General features: G+C 38.8%; 2 protein-coding genes across 3 annotated transcripts; both read right to left on the bottom strand.

The window, feature by feature from the left end:
- Positions 1–1198: 1198 nt before the first annotated feature.
- On the bottom strand, positions 1199–13754 carry fxyd1 (FXYD domain containing ion transport regulator 1 (phospholemman)). 2 transcript variants are annotated; one of them, XR_004555632.1, is made up of 9 exons: positions 13512–13754; positions 5726–5781; positions 4809–4841; positions 4473–4496; positions 4300–4374; positions 4148–4184; positions 3413–3456; positions 2921–2986; positions 1199–1899 (listed from the first exon to the last, which is right to left on the bottom strand). XR_004555632.1 is itself a non-coding variant. In XM_034127232.1 (8 exons), exons 2-8 carry the CDS (start codon positions 5757–5759, stop codon positions 1880–1882), a joined length of 267 nt encoding a protein of 88 aa, XP_033983123.1. In that variant the 5' UTR covers positions 5760–5781; positions 13512–13754; the 3' UTR covers positions 1199–1879. The 2 variants fall into 2 exon arrangements, 1 of the variants encoding a protein (XP_033983123.1); XM_034127232.1 differs by lacking the exon at positions 2921–2986.
- A 369-nt stretch (positions 13755–14123) lies between these two features.
- On the bottom strand, positions 14124–17671 carry fxyd11 (FXYD domain containing ion transport regulator 11). Its single transcript, XM_034127233.1, has 7 exons — positions 17572–17671; positions 15788–15832; positions 15541–15606; positions 15231–15245; positions 15015–15089; positions 14839–14863; positions 14124–14697 (listed from the first exon to the last, which is right to left on the bottom strand). Exons 2-7 carry the CDS (start codon positions 15819–15821, stop codon positions 14667–14669), a joined length of 246 nt encoding a protein of 81 aa, XP_033983124.1. The 5' UTR covers positions 15822–15832; positions 17572–17671; the 3' UTR covers positions 14124–14666.

The raw sequence follows: 17671 nt of genomic DNA, 5'->3' as shown, positions 1-17671 counted from the left end.
TTGAAAGCATTGCAGGCCTAAAGCTCCACGTCAGTGACCGATATTTTAATTTCTTCCATCAAACTTTAAAAATGGCAAACAGCATGTTTTTAAAGATTTAATCTTTTAAGAAACAAAATATCAAATTTGAACAGAAGGGTTTAAAAACACGTTTTTAATGCAAATAAACTTGAAACATAAACCTATTTGTCATTTCAAAATTCACTTGTATTGTCTGCGTGAAAGGCACAGTAGGCTATGAGCGAATACATATCAACATTACAAAAATGACAAAGTCGTACAATATATACCATGTGCTACTGTCTAGGATTAAGTATGATGAGACTTTTTTTAAGGAGGGACCCCAGAGCCAAGGGCAGGCCGAGCAGACCGCCTTCTCCCGCCGCAGGCTTCCCCGGTGATGGGCTCCGTGTAACAAGTCCCCTCAGTCTGTGCGGGGAGCTGCACCACGGTGATGCTGCTGTCATCGCTCGCCTCTCCTCCGGTGGTGCCCTCGGCTCCCTCCGCCGCCACACTGCCCAGCACACTGGAGATCACTAATGTCTCTCAGCCACCGTAGTGTCGTGTCAGGTGGGCGTGTCGTGTAGGGGGCGTGTCGTGTAGTGTCGTGTACTTGCCGCGGCCGCAGCTAGACCATATTGGAGAGACAGTATTAATTTAACCTTTATTTACACTCGAGACAGAGGCGAAGTCCCTCCCTTTCCGGTCAAATTCAAATTCTGTGATTTATTTTGAGTTTTTTTCCAATGAAATTCAATTGAAATGTTGTTTACATTTTAAATATTTTAGTAGAACATGACTGCTGAAAAAGGAAATTTCTTCGGGTTTAAGTAAAAGCTTACTATGGTCAAATGTATCACTGATATCTGATGTGCTTACGGCTCTTTTTAAATTAACATGAATAACACAACAGTTAAAATGCAATAACATAAAAAAAAGGAGATTAGATTTTATTTGTCACATGCTCATCTTTTTAGTATGTGCAGTGAAATGCAAGGATGGCATACTCAGGAGGTTTAAAAAATTAAATAAAAAGGCAATACTCGTAATAATAATATAACTAAAAAAATCAAATCTTTTATAAACAAAAAATGATCAATTATGTATTTTGACTGCTTTCTTTCACATCTCATATTCTCAGGCCTTAAAAATCAAATCATGATTTCATTGGATCTTGGACACACAAACAAAAAAAAACTCCATAGTTCATATTTATTTGTTTCAAGGTTCTTTTATAGAAACATGAGTTTTTCTGTATTTCTGAACAGTACAATCCACTACTTTCCTCCATAAAGCTAAACATGGGAATTCACTTCTAATTATGATTAATCAACAACATTTTAAACACTCATGATAGGTGGATTTCATATATGTGACATGAAAGCATTGACAGAACGTTAGGTTTGGCACAATAAGCGACTAATATCTACATCAATGTTTGACCTTACACACAGAGCAGACGGCAGAAGAGAACTTCAGCATGTGGACACTTAAGGAATTTTTTGGTAAATAGTTTCTGTTAACTGTTGTATGAGGTCACTTTCAGCTTAATCAAACAGATTCATATGACAGTTTATTTGTGTCATAGCCTTTTTAATTTCTAAATCACGTGTTCTGTAAATTGAAATTAAAGTGACACAGTGTGTGTGTGTGTGTGTGTGTGTGTGTGTGTGTGTGTGTGTGAAGATGCAGGCTGCAGATCAGTAGCTCAGTTACAAGGCAGAAAGCATCACACCTCACAGCCGTACACAGACTACTCTCTGTTGCTCTCTAACAGTAAAACAAAAGCCTCTCGTTGGATGTGTCAAATCCCGCTGCTCCTCCTCCGTGTTATCTGATGGTTGCAGGTTCGGGAAGTCGGCGGTGTTCTGGCCGACATCTAGCATTCGCAGGAACGACCTGCAGACAGACAGAAGGTTAGGTTTCCAAATTCAGATGATTACTTTAATGCTTGAAAATGTGATCAGTAACCCCAAAGACTCGGTTACACAGACTTCTGACGATGTGAATCACACTGTGGTTCAATGACTATTTAAGCCTAATTTCAATTTCAGGAATATCATTACGTTTAGTTTTCTCTTGGCAGACAACAGATGTTCCGTTGGGCCACTTGCATTTTCTCAGTTTGTTTTTCTGATAATATACAGATCTGGAAAAAATTAAGAGACCAGTGCAAAAATATTAGTATCTCTGGTTTTATTATTTATGTGTTTGAGTAAAATTTACATTTCTCCATGTTGGAAGTCAACAGACACTGGAATGGAATGGCGGCCATACATATTTGCTGCCAAGAAATATTTGGAGTGGTCTATATATTTTTTCCAGAGCTGTAAGATCCAGGCGTTCAGAAGGCTTGTACCTCGAAGCAGAATTACTCGGAGGTTTCCTCTTCAAAGAGAACAGACCCACAAAACACTCAATCAAAGCAGTTTCATGTTAAAATGTTGTGTTTCACCAACTCTGTACTGTTAACAATAACGATTGCTCAGCTAGTTTCTCAGATCCCAAGTACTACAATTCTTCCTCTGCTTAAATTATATACATAATAATGGATGAGAAGTCAATTTGTGTGTGTGTATTTGTGTGTGTGTGTTTTGTGTCAGCAAAGGCCTCCAGGGACATACTGCCATGGCAATTTCCACTTGCATAGACAAACACACACCCTCACTCAAACACAGTGTTTTTCCATATGGGCCACCTGTGCATATCATATACATCACAGCTGTTAAAGTCAAACTGACATTATCAGCATTAAACTGGCTTTAGCTTAGCAATGTACAAACTGTAAATTAGCATCTCAAGAGGGCATCTTCCATGGCTACCCCACTACATAAAAAAAAGATATGCTGCCTCCATCCACTGTCCTCTCGCTACTTCCCCCACTCCCTTTCTGAATGCTAGACTCCCAGAGTAGCACCACCTGTTAGACAGCGAGCTACATGTCATCTGAGGCCATCACCATGGGAGACTTCCATACTGTGTCAGTCTGCGTGTGAGAAACAGATGGACAGAGTAAATATAACCTTAGAAAATTAACAGGACAACTGGGTAATGAAGTCTTAGGGGGAGAAGAACCTGTTTATTATGCGGCATATAATTGCCTACCTTAAATGCAGTATTTCTTTTTTTAAATTGTGTTCACTTATTTTTCTTTATTTCGAGTATTATTTATTTTAAACTAAATATTTTCATGAAACTTAATATTTAATATTACTATTATTATATCTATATCTCTTTATTATAAACAGGTATTTATACATTTACCTGAAGGTAACATCAAAACATGTTCTTCTGTCAAGTGTCTGTGGTCACAGGTGATCATCTTTGTTGACATTTACAGTCAACTATAACTACAAATAACATTTCCTTTGTAGGTTAATATATATTTTTCTGGCAGGTGAACAAACAATACCTTGGTCGGAAAGCATCTGCTGAGCATTGCTTCCTGTCCTCGCTCTGCAAAGAGAAAAAAGGAGAGCGTAAGAGACGGAGAACAAGATACTTCAATCCTCTTTGAAACTTTGTTATATGATCTGTTTTTTACAATATTATAATACATTTAAATGGTTCTTTGTTGAGAGTTTCCACTCTGGCTAGAGGAACACATTTCATGGAATTTAACATAAACAGATGAGTAAACAATAGTATATCAATCTAATGCTAAAATGCCTATTCAAATGTGTATTTATTTTAAATATGTGTTGGTTGATGTCAACGGACATGATGAAGGCCTACCCACAAGTGCAACCAAAGTTTTTTTTTACACATTTGATGAACAATCGAGTTTTCTAAATCTTGCTGGCAGAAATGGCAGAAACCAGCCACTTCCATCATAAAATAAAACATTTGTGGAATGTTTCTGGATTTTTGTCAACAAAAAGAAATACAGCAAACAAAGATGTAGTAATCTCCAGAATATACTGGTCCAAATAAAACATCCCTATACAAGGAGCTACCTATTGCCTTTTGTCATTCTAAATGTTCATTGGTGATTTTGTAATGCCCTCTAGTGGACACAACTATAACTACAGGCTTGTCTATAAAAATAAATTGTTGAAGAAATACATTCCTATGGGATTGTAAAGTAAGGTTGATATCCCCATTTCCCACAATAATTAAACAAGTATTTCATGTTTTGAAGGATCACCTCTTGTCCTGGTTGAACTTGCACCTGCAGTGGCCACCTGAAACAAAAGACAAGAAGAGTGGACTTTCTTTAGATCTGTGTATCTGTGCAGTGTTTGTGTTGGTTAATGACTATAAGGGTGAAATGTGGTGTGTGCATCATTTGGATCTTACTGAACAGGATGGTGATGCCAATGAGACAGAGGACAGCAGCAAGAATCAGGCCTCCGACTCGCAGTTGGTGGTAGTCTGCACAGAGGAGACATGGTAAACATTTGAAAAAACCCTTAACCCTCAACACGTTCTAAACGATAGTGAAAATAATACGTAGGAAAATAATAACTTACCAAAGTTAAATGGGTCTTCTTCCACTGCAGAAACAGAAATGAATATGTTCAGTTAGTTTGAGCAGCAGAAAAACAAGCTTTCACAAGTACAGCCAAACAGTTACAGATAAAGTAAACAGAAACAGAGAGATTACCAAACACAGTGGCTTAGTTTGACAAATCAATACATTACAACCGAAAAGTGCCGTTCCAAACATGTAAAAATGTAACTAAATAAAAAGACTTATTGTCCTCTTATATTATTACTTTTACAAATAACTATAGACATCCCTTTTTTTAAATGGAACCAATTTTTGGTATTACTCAAATAGTAACTGTTGAGGGATTATTACTTACTTTTTTGTTCTTCCGCGAACCCCAGTGACACAACTGTAAGAGTTCAGAAAGAGACAACGTTTATAAAGTGAAGCACACCTTTAGCATCTCATTTGGTTTTTGAAAAAGACAAAAAAAACTAAATCCCATTGCTGTGGATATATTTTAAAATAAAAATGTGTCGTTAACAATGTAATTATACTCAGAATTGTTTCAGTCATGTTGGTTTCACACACTTAATGTTAATATAAACATTTCGGTATTGTGAAGAAGGACAGGCACATGGATGTTATCTGGAATCATTTATTATCTGATCTGTCAGTGTCAATAAGTGAAACACCTTTAAAATCCTGCTGCGTTTATTGGAAATCCAGATCTGTTTAAATACGATACATAAAACCCTGCCTGTTTAATCTCTCGTCACTTATCCATCCCATGTTTTCTCTTTTCCAACCCCTTAAGGATCTGTTGATGTTATCCCCCTCACCTTTTCAGGACTGTTAATGCAGAACTCTTTATTTCAGCCCTCACTAAGTTTGGGATTAACTTTCTGACAGTATATTTCTAAAGGATACATAATCAGATCAGACGTTTAGACAGTTTCAAATCCAGAGTTGGGGGGGGGGGGGGGGGTCAACCCGGACAACCAGTGACAAGAATACCTCCAGCACTCAGCTGCCTTTTGTCTCATATTGTCTCAAAAGTCTAAATACTAGAGTAGCGTGCTGATGGAAGACAGACCTGCGGGCAGAATTTCCTCTGCAAAGAGGAAGTGGGGAAAACAAATCACGGGTTCTCTTATTGACTAAAACTGATCCATGCACTGATTATGAAATGGATTGACTTACTGACTTTTTAAGAAGTGGATGTTGCTGTATAAAGGACATCATGTAATGAAGAAGGATTTCTTTAAAATACTGTGATTAAATTATACTCACGTGTCATTAACACCAAAGCACAGATCTTTGCCATCTTCACGCTTGAGTCTGTTTACCTGCAGGAATAAATACACACTGATATCAACACAAATAATAACCAGTATGTTTAAGTGTAACCCCTCAGTGATGAAGATATTAAAACTTGTACTAACAAAGTACGTGCCTTTACTTTAGTCCTATGTTTGCACACCCATTTAAAGCCTTCACCACTACAGCCACTGTGGTGCATTGACGGCCCATTAGAACAAGGCTGAGCTCTATCATTAGCTCCAGTCCCAATGGCACAGATAATCACATTTTAAATGTGTGTGCATGTTGGTAAGCTGTCCTCCAAACTGGATAGCACCAGCCCACAGAGTCAACAGAGAGCTGATGCAACATATCTGTGTTTTCTGAGGGGCTCCAACAGAACTTAAACACACATACACTCTTGCAGAACATGCATCCCCTCCCTCTGAAGCACACACATAAATCAGATCCATTCAGATACAAAGTGGTCTCTCTGACTCTTTCACACTCACACAGAAACTGGATCTGATGTTGATGCGTACAAAGTGCTCTAATGGAGACTTATTAGGAGAACTAAATCCCTCTGCATAATGCATTACACTAATGCCATGTGAAAGCTCTAGAACTTCGATCATATTTTTTGTTTTGTTGTTTTTCAATTCCTTCTATCATATAGCACATATAATGTACAGTACTATAGGTGCATTTTGTCCCTTGCTGCGGCAACTGTCCAGTTTTTTAAAATAGCCTTCACTTGCTGACAAGAAAATCCATGGAAACAATGTTAGTGTGCACTCATCCTTCTAAAGCTATTCCTGCCTGTAAATGGCGTTTTAATGTCATTACAAGTGTACATTGGTCCATAGATGGTTAGCTTTGAGATGCTTTTTGAAGTACCATGAGTCAATAGAGATGTTCTTATTTTTTGGAATCCCAAATAATTATTCAAATCTGACTTAATACTCTCTCATTTTGAGTATTGTCCTGACAGTGAGGCAGAATGTACAAGCATGCCACCTACATTATCATTAACAAATAAGCACATTTACTGAGAGCTGCAGTTACATTCCGAGCACTGTCTGAGTGTGTCTGATGGGTGCATTAGCTGCCATGTTGAATCAGCACAGGAAACATGTGCACTGGGAGCGGACACACCTTAAGTAACACAACTGTGATTTTCCACTTCTGCACTTTTCTTTTCAGAGCACTCAGGGAAGAACAAACACACATGCCCATTTCAAACTGGCATTCAGGTGAGTGAAGCCCAAAAATGCAAGCATAAATAATCATCATTTGGTTGACATTCGGGTTGGGTCAAACTGGCTGTTTATCTGTTGTAGAGGTGATCTGCCCTGAGGCTTTATGGGAGCATCTAGTCAAATGAGTTTGCCTCGTGCGCTGCTCTGAATTCCTGCTAAAGCTACAGCTTAGCCTTTACAGCTGTCCTCTCAGTTCGCTCAAATACCTTCAGAGTAAACAGTTAGTTTTAATCTTAAGCTTTCTACTTGACAAAGGGTGGTATTAATTGGAGAGAAAACACAAGAGAACATAGTGTTTTAAAAACAGAATTAATCATAACTGAAATAGTTTCGGGATGAAAAAACTTGAAAGATGTTATAGTAAAGATTGTTCTCCTTTAAGATCTGTGTTAAGATCTGTACGAACATAGATGAAAAGTGACCTTTGAGAAGACAATGTGTCTGCCTACTGTAGTAGCTTGTTAGGAAGAGAGAAATAAAAGAGCAGGATGAGTGCGCCTCTCCACAGCAACCCAAGGCTAGGCCAGGGGAATGTAGAGGATGGGAACCAGGCCAATAACCACCAGAGAATGGTTGACCTCAGGAGAAAGCCACACAGGGAGCAGAGGGGGAAGGCACAGGCGGCAACGTGGGGATAAGAGTCTCAGACAATTAGGAAAGGGGGGAGAAAAAAATAAAAAAATGAAAGAGACGGAATAAGGTGAGGAACATAAAGCAGGGGAGTGAAGAATAGTTGGCGCCTGTTTGAAGATTATATTCTAAAGTAAATGTTAGTGTAAGGTGGAGCCAGGTGGGGAGTGCTGGGGATTCAAATCCTTGTGTTTATGGCTGGTTCAAAGAAAAGAGCAACCTGCTGGTGGATAGGTACATTTGACATATAACATCCCTTCAAAGCTGAGTGCTTCTCCAACACAACATTACAATATCAAATGTCAGAGGTTAAGGCCTGCAGTCAGCGTTGATTTATCTGCAGTTTGTTTTTGTGATTAGCAGACAACTTGCTTTAACTGTAAACATTTGAAAACAAAAGCAAATATGGAAATCACAATTCCCCAGAGCACATGGTCAAATATTCACATTGCTTTTTTTGTCCAACCAAAAGCCTAAAACCTGAAGATGTTCAGTATTCTAACATATAAGACAAAGAAATGCAGTAAATCGTCACTCTGGAGAGGCTGGGACCAGCAGATTTGGGCCCCTTTCTTTGGGTGTAGAAAGCTGCTATAGATCAAAACAGTTGTAGATACATTTTTCCAATAACCTGTAAATTGTTTCAGATTTGATTTAGTTATAGTTTCACGCTACATACAACTTAAAAAAAAACTAACAACAATCATATTCAGCAAATGTTTGATACCAAAAAAGGCAAACACAGCTCAATACCTTGAAGATGAAGACATCATGTGTAAAGTATTTTCTTTTCCCCTGCCTACTAATTCCCTGCGGAGCCACATCTCTCCTGGTGCCAGCTAATAAAGAGTTTTCTGTTCTGGTCATGCTACTCTGCCTGTTTGTTTTCAGCTACATCTCTTTTTCTCCCTGTCTTTAGGACTGTCTCATTGTTTACTATCACTACACTGCCTGCTCCTTTCATCCATTATACTGTCGGTATTGCCTGTTTGTATCAAATCACTGTTTCACACTCTTCTGCCTTTGTTGAGCTGCTGTCTCGTCTCCATTCCTCTTTAAACCTCTCCCCACTCACCTCTGTGTGTCATTGCTCCTTTACCCCTCTCCTCTCCTCTTTGTTATTTTTCCCCCCACTCATTTATCCCTTGCTAACTAAGTCCCTGGAGTACAAGCTTTCCAGACTCTATGCCCGTCTCCAACACTATCGTCTTCTCTTTTCCATCCCACTCTTCTCTTTCTCTCTTATCCCACAGTGACGTTACACAATAAGCTGCAAGGTCGCCAAAAGAGTCCAAACTCCGGAATGTGGCCAGCATCCTCCACTCAGTCAGTATCCCACGCACTACTTTTACTCGTTGTGCTCTCCAGTGTTAATCTTTTCAACTTCATTGTAGTGAAGTGGAGGCCTAAATATTTGAGACGCATTCTAGTTCAAAATCTGATCAAATAAGATGAATACTATCTGCAGGGGTAGACTGTCCTAATGTCCTATTCTTAAGTCCAGCAGCAGGGCAACACAATTGAGAGTGCTCACTACAATGAAATATGTAGGTTTGACAAAAAAAAAGTCCAATACAAAAGCAACAAAAACACACACAAAGGGACACAGTGCACACACACAGAGAAAGGCTGCCAGTTGGCTTTGTGTTTGCGACATGTGTTCACTCCTTGTGACTTAGTTATGTGACAACACACATAGAAACCACTATGTGGACATACACACAAACACACACAGTCAAGTCTTTAGTTAACTAACATTTATAGTCATATAAAAAGAAATATGTAGCGAAGCGTTCTACTACAGCATCCATTCTTAAAACGACTTATCCTAATCAGGGTCACAGGGCAAATGTATTAGGACTATGTAACACGTGAACATACACTATTCATCATGTCTACAAAAGATTAACCCTTTTTACAAACATATATTCCTTTTTCTATTCTGTAATCAAAAGTACGAAATGTTGTATGCATGGCATCTATGCGTTACTTTGTCCTCTTTTTCCAAAACTCCCCCCACCCAACAATTTGAATGCTGAACACTGGTGTGTGTGTGAGCGTGTGTGTTCCTGTGCTGCACTACAAAGACAGCTGCCTATTCTCAGTGGTATTTTTTATTCCTAAAGTAGCAGCACTAAATTCCAGAGTGCATCACATACGCACATGTTGTGAACTAAACACAATGTCAACCTACTTTTCCATCTGTGAGAAAGAACCAGCTTTTATTTAGACAGTTTGATTTAAACTTGTTCGGCCCTTCACTTTACCAATACACTATACAATGAATCTACTTTGGACTTAAGTTAATAATTTTACTTTGTAATTGAATGTCTGGAAATATGGTTGATAAAGCCAATGACTTCAGAGTTTTTTTAAATGAATAAAATGTTACTTTTCGTATTTGAATGTATGTTTTCTCTCTTCTAGCTGATTACAGATCTTTTTAGGGGTTTAGCCGTTTGGAATTTGGTTTGTTTTGTCAGTTAATCTACTACTGGCCTGATTTTGAGTAAACTTGACCAATTGGTGTAGCACGTGGCAAGCCTTAACATTTTGGACGGGTTACAACTTGCCAGTTGGTAAGCAATTTAGTTTTTGCTTGTGTTAACATTGCGAGATAAGGGCATTTCTGCTGCATTAATGTGGTGTCAAAATAATCTGGAAAATACAAAGCTTTCTACCATCATTATTCCACATTACAACATAAAGCTCATGGTGAAGAACGACTTCCTCACTTGGGAAATGGGAACATCCGAGATGCAATTGAATGTACTGGCAAAGGACTGCACTCTACCAGTGTCAATATAGTTATAATATGTAATAGGAAAGTATGCAAGAGAGATAGAAAGGAAGGGACAGATGGTGTTGGGGATTCAGCGGAAGCAGTTTACTAATGGAGAGAGAGAGAGAGAGAGAGAGAGAGAGAGAGAGAGAGAGAGAGAGAGAGAGAGAGAGAGAGAGAGAGAGTAAAAGCATAAACAAAAAATGAAGTTGGTAAAAGAGAGTGAGCAAGAGAGGGAGACAAAGGAGGAAGAGGGATCAAAGCCCGGGGGAATGAGAGAGGGAGGCAGCAGGACGAGGGAAAGTGCAGTTGGGGAAGAGGAGGAAGAGGAGGAGCAGGAACAGACAAATAGAAGGTAAGAGGGAGGGGATCATACTGGAGCCATGAGTCACACATGGTAACCACAAGGTTCCCAGTGAGCGGATAGCAACAACAGACTGCAGTCATACAGCGGATTCAAAGATGGAGTACACTTCCTCTCATTTTACATACATATAATATTAATATAGCACATATTGAAGAGTTACTTTTGCAATAAAGTAACTAAAACCAATTCTAAATTGAGAAACTTGCAGGTTTGTATTCAATGTATGAAAGCGTTATATTTAGGTAATTGTATGATGTAGTTGTATTATAATATAACTATGGTTAACAAATTGTAAACGATTAGTTGTGCTACTGAGCTGTAGAATAAAGTGCTGTGGTTACACAGGGAAGGTCACAGTTAAATCAATGTCTTCTTGTTGAGGTTTCTAAATCTGTGTTTGCGAGACACCAAAGTGTTATGAGGAAAGGTGAGGAGGGAGAGTGTCTCGCGTGAGAACGCTCTCACTTTTTCTCCTCCAGCTGTTCACATTCCTCATTTCTTTTTTAGGAATTGTTGTCATGTGAGGAGGTGAGCACAGTGAGCTAAGTTTGTTTCACCTGAGAAAGAAAGTCTGTCACCACCGTCCCTCACCCTCCCTCCATCTCTGTCTCTCACCCTGTAACTCTCGCTGCTTCACTTCTCTTAGGCTGAAAAACTGTATTAATATCAAAGGAGACTACGGTGCATTCAAGTCCGTCAAAAGCTAGTTAGACAGTTGTGAGTCGAATGTGTGAGGTGTCCTCGTTTGTTTGAAATGATCCCTAAAGTTTGCTATACAGATACAGATCACATTGCAGGGAAACAATTCTCACAGTGTGTCACTAACATATCCACAAATACTTTTGTAACTGACATTGAGTCTTGTTTTCTTTACTATGCAAGCATATTAATGGATTGCATGGGAAATATTGATTTGTTTTGCTGGAAATGTTAGTTATCCACAGGGGGCATTTGTGCACATAAGTGACTTGCTATTTATAATAAAATATTAACACATAATGTATAATGCATGGAGCAAAGGAAACTTAAATGGATCTTCTCTTGCACTGCTAAATATCATTCATGATATATTTAGAATGTGATTAGGAATGTTAATGTACTTTGGGTTTCTGTACATTGTTGCCACCACTTTCTGTTCAGTTCTACCTTAGTTATTAGTGTTCTTCGGTTACTTGGTTACTTGTTGCAGGACAGTGTAGATCTCTTGCAAAGAGTATGTTACATTCGCAGCACGTCATGGCAACCTCCAATGCAAAAAAACCTGCATTCTTCCCTATTCCCTATTTTGTGTCTCTTGCACAATTGATTTATTAAGGGCCAATGTGTACTGTAAAAATTAACACATTGTGGTCAATGGACACTAGAACTGATGTCTATCTATGGTTTCTTGTTTAACCACAACAACACAATCTGTATCTGTAAACATGGGTAAAAAATCCAACATTGATTATGTAAAACAAAACAAAACAACCCTGCGGCAGACGTAAACATATCTATCCCTTTATATTCAGACAATTGCTTGAGGCATTTTGTCCCACACCCACATCCCCTATAAACAAAATGAAGAGACCTGCCCCATAATAGTGCTTAAAAAATGCATTGATGACAACAAGATGGTAACCAATTAACTCATCATATCTTCTAACGAATACGCTTAATGTTTGAAGGTTACAGCTCCTAAAATGTGTGTGACTTGTTTCCTACCAATATATATGTGGAGGCTTTTGACTTAAAACAACAAAAGTATTTTTAATTATACAACACAGATATTCCTCACTGTTCTACAGCAGTATTTGATGTCTCCTCTGTCTGTCCATGTCCCAATGTGTCCTTGTGCCACATAGTAGCAAACTGTTATCACCACTGCTCTTATCAACTGGCCTTTTTACACACACACACACACACACACACACACACACACACACACACACACACACACACACACACACACACACACACACACACACACACACACACACACACACACACACACACACACACACACACACACACACACACACACCTTCCAGTATGTGTTCAATAAATAATGCAGTGTGTTACAGGTCCACTCTGATATATAATGTTAGCAGCCTAATGCTAATTTTGAAAATGGTATAAGAGGATAAGGCTAAGCATCAAATATAAAAACGTTAAGACCGGATTTACTTAGGCAGTTTTCTCTTATCTGGTGGGTTTAAACAAGAACTAAAAGTAAAAAAGACACAGTACACAAATGGCATCATATATACTTCAAAACTGTCGAAATCGTTTACATGAACGATGGCATCATAGCGCGTGAAGGGGACGCTGGCCGTGATACGCACATTGCTCCATGGGCGCTTGCCGTTCCATTGTCCTGCATTGACTAAAAATGTCAGCCGAATAACATCATAAGCTTAGGACGAGTTATGATGACATAGCCAATGTAAGAACTTTCCATACAAAATAGACTTTAGTCAGGAAAAGCGCGTTATATATTTAGTGTGGACCCTTTTAAGTAACTCAAAAGAACCGTAAATAAGAAAATAAAGCAATTTAAGTTTTTTACCGCAGAAAAACATGTGAAGCTACATAAAATGTTTCATAAAACTTAGCCTAACATTAGCTACACTGCTTATTTTGCCCTAAAAGATGCTTGCGCACTAGCCTATCTGGATAATTGTAACTGTATAAACATGTTTTTTCTTAAATAAAGGAACTTCTGGCAAACATTAGCACATTTCTTTGTTCAACACTTACCTCCCACGAGTTGAGTTTAGCAGCGGATAAAACGAGGAATTTTCTCTCAAGAAGGCGGATATGTGAGTTAGAAACAGCGACTTTCCTCCACACAGCACGCCAACACCCTGCCTTCCTTAGCACGGTGACACTCTACAGGTTGGCTGGGTTTTAGAAAAGGGGGCTGAGTTTGAAACGCTAGAGTTTTGTCCGTGAGTCCTGGTCCTGGGTCGGTTTCAGTTTTTTGGCTGGCAGCAGGAGAGCAGAAAGCTAATGAGGAGCGGGGCGTGGAGGCTGACCCAGAGTCAGTCAGACCGAGCGCCGGGAGAAGGAGGAACCATTAATGTTTGCTTGTCGAGAACGAGGACGCCAAAGTTTGTCGAGTTATGCTGATTTACTTCACTGGGATGTTTGGGCTATAAATATTGAGAGGCCTAACAAAACAACAAAACATTTGTAGCAAAGACAAGTGATAGTAATAATATGGTAATATAATGTAATATATAATACATACAAAAGTTATAGTAACTCAATGGGAAGTCATAATAACTGAAGTTAAGGTCACTAAAGGTCAAAGAGTAAAACAAGCTAGGCTACATAGCTACCCTTAAAAAAACCACTGACATACTACAATTTGGTTGAGCATGGAGTAATTTATTTTCAATTTTGATATGCAAGCCAAATGTTTCTTAAATCTTTTTCAAATTTTGTCAAGGTTAAAATGGTTTACAACATGATTTATCTAACTATTTTATTATACAGCAATACATGCAAACAACAGGAGGCCAAAATGACTAAACACCACCTTATGTTTATAATAATGCAGCATATCCGTGTGCATCATTATGGTATTGACCAAACTAAGCAGCATGTGTTAATTGTGAAGGTCTATGGGCTTTTAGGGGATAAACATACCAGTTTACATATCAGATTTGGGCAAAGTGGATACATTTGAAAAACAAGAACACATTTATTTCATCATACTCATGACAGGGACATTTACAGACTGTTTTTACATCTTGCTTAAACAGTCTTGCACAGGTCTGTACAGGTGTAATCAAATGAACCTGTGTGTTTTCTTACAAAAACACTCCCCACCATGCAGCCACATCTCTCCGCCCCTTGCCTTTCAGCTCTTCTTCCTGGCCGGAACCGGTTTGTCAGTCATGCCCCCGATCAGATTTCACTGTTGTCATCTTCCACTTTTCTACAAGGTAAGAGAGGATGGCAGGAGTGGCAGTTAGCATGGCGGTTTGGGATGAAAGAAAAAAAAGAGAGAGGGAGACAATGAGAGAGGGGGCAAGTCACATGTTAAAGTTCAGACAGAGATTTCGAAAAAAAAACGTACTTGTTCTTCCCGGTGCACCTGGTATCTGTGAAGGCAAAGTAGGACATGTTACTGAGGTTACACCCACAACACACAGTCGATACTTTTACTACTTCTCTGATTCTCATGTTGGAATAGCTTTGCTTTTATAGGTTTAACATGTAGACTTATTTATCTGTGAGGTGTCAGTTACTTACAAAGTAAAACCATGAGTCCTCCAACAAACAACAAGCTGGCACAGACTAGCCCTCCAATTCGTAGCCTTTGATAGTCTGTTAAACAATATTGTTAGACAGGGTAAGAATTAAATTCCAAAGAATGTTTTGTATGCATAATGTAAGTGATACTCTGCACTAGTCTAGGTTATATTGGGCAGATTATAAGAAGCAGGAGATAAGAATGTCGGTACTTACTGTAAGCAAATGGATCTGCAGACCAAACACACGAGGAGGAGGAGAAACAAGAAAGGTGAAAGGAACATTAGTGACAGGACATACTTCAACTCGCTTCAAAAGATGTACAAGATTTTCACGCCTCATTCCAGCAAGTGTGCAACAGTTGGCAGCAACAACTCATAGGCCTATGTGTCAGGGTTAAATGTTGTTGTTTTTAAGCATCCATTTTGGTATGGTAACAGTTCATTTGCTTTGAATGTGGCCATTGTTATGGAGATACAAATGAATGTGTCTTTTATTTATTCCCAACACCAGTTTCTCAACAAACCAGTCTCAGGTGAAAGTGGAGTTTGGTCCTTACTTGCTTCGATTTCCACAAACAGGGTGAAGAGAACTGAAAGAGAATCGGACAAAAGAAATGTTAATGTGGACGATGGCGAGTTCCCCTGCCTTGCTCCAGAGTTATTCAGAAATAAATGGTGTTACTGCCTTGGTAAGCTTTTCGAACAAGCTAACTTTTTAATGCTTTTATTTTTTTCCTTGAATAGATACGTAGACTTTGGCATTGTATTTACCTGCTATAACAGCCACAATAGTGAGGTGTCCCATCTTTAACAGAACTAAGAGTCAGATAGAAAAATATAAAGACACAGAGAAGAAAAAAGGACATGATCGTGAGAGACAATAAAAGAAAACATTTTCCCCAACACTTTCCCTTTGTCTCTCACACAGACACACACAGACACACACACACACACACACACACACACACACACACACACACACACACACGCACACACACACACACACACACACACACACACACACACACACACACACACACACACACACACACACACACACACACACACACACTTCCCCCTCTCCCCGGGAAGAGAATGTCCTTGTTGTGTGAGAGGTCAGTGTCTCGTCAGCAGGGATGCATTCTGGGTGTTTTGAGAGTAAACAGAGGATCATTTTTTGTCTTGTGGTGAAACCCAGCAGGTTTCCTGACAATTTTCCATCAAACTCCAGAAAAAGCTAATCCAATCAGGCCAAACACTGTCATGTGCTTTACAGAGGAGATTTGAACCTGTGGTTTTTCTGTCTCTCACTTTTCAACCTCATATGAGCAGCTATAACTGACTTTATAGAGTTGATAGACAGATATATTAAACAAATCATAAAGTTTAACAAAAGGCGGCATTCAGTTCTTTTGGGTTTTTTTATGTATTAAAAACATACTTAGATAGAATTTGGTTGAGCTGCTGTATAATCCTTTTTATGTCAGTTCCTTATTCGGAAAAGTTGTTCAGACATCTTATTTAAATAATTGAATTGTAAGTGCAACAGGACTTTTCATTGACCTTACTATAACCTTGACTGATCTTGGACACCCATGAGGTTGGATTCACCGCATTTTGGAAATCAGTGCTTTTCCTCTCTGTTTGCTTCTTTTCTTTCCCTCTGAATAAATTATGTGTTTTTAAACATCCTGGTTTGTTATATCACAGTGAACTCAGCAACAGATAAAACATGCTTCATGCTTTTTACACGCTTGCATGTTGTTCTTGCAGATATATAAAGTTTGCACCAGATTTTCAGGAAATGAAAATGAAGTCAATACACAAAACTCCTTATCATGTCCTTGGGCCTCCATCTATTAATGTTATTGCAGCTATCAGTTTAGCATGACATTAGCCAAGGTCAAACTATGCACAGGCCTCTGTCTTCAAGATCCCATGTTTTAAAATGCATCCAACTTTCAGAAGACACAGCAGCAACCGACGTAACAAACTATCCGCCTTGGTTTAAAGTTATTTTAAAAGGTTTTTCCTTCCCTTCTTATTGATGTTCAGCCAACATCCCCTGCATTCATTACTATTTTGTTAACAGAGTCACTGCAGTGCTGAGCTTTTCAAACATCATAATTCTATTTGAAAAAATGGTTGTTTCTTTAAAGATGGCAAAAAGGCTGCAGAAATCCACCCATACATCATTGTAGGGCATTTTATACACAGGCATAATGTCATATATGACACACAGCAGCCCCACCTGACATTTACAATTAGCAATAAACAATTCATGTTAATCTCAAGCATACAGTATCCGCTACAAAATGTGTAATATATTCTATCCAAATCTCTAAAGCAATTGAAAAACTCATATCAGTAAACTACTGAAATTCCTGGTACTATCTTTGGTTGTTCAAAACACTCTGTTCTCACACTAAAATAAAACATTCAACATAATTGATAATTACTTGAGAACCCCTTAATATACACTTCTATGCCAAAAGGTGACCTTGACCCCTAACCCTGACTCCCATGCTGCCTTGCTCCATCATCCCTTGGCTTACCTGAGCTGACGGTTCAGGAGCAGAGGAGTGCGTGTGAAGGTTCCAAGACACTGGCCGGTCAAAAATGTGTACTTTCTAATTTACCTGAATATGAAGCGGC

Source organism: Trematomus bernacchii, unplaced genomic scaffold, assembly GCF_902827165.1.
Source record: "Trematomus bernacchii unplaced genomic scaffold, fTreBer1.1, whole genome shotgun sequence".
Lineage (NCBI taxonomy): Eukaryota > Metazoa > Chordata > Actinopteri > Perciformes > Nototheniidae > Trematomus > Trematomus bernacchii.
The sequence above is the reverse complement of the archived record's forward strand: the minus strand, read 5'-3'. Positions and strand labels throughout refer to the sequence as shown.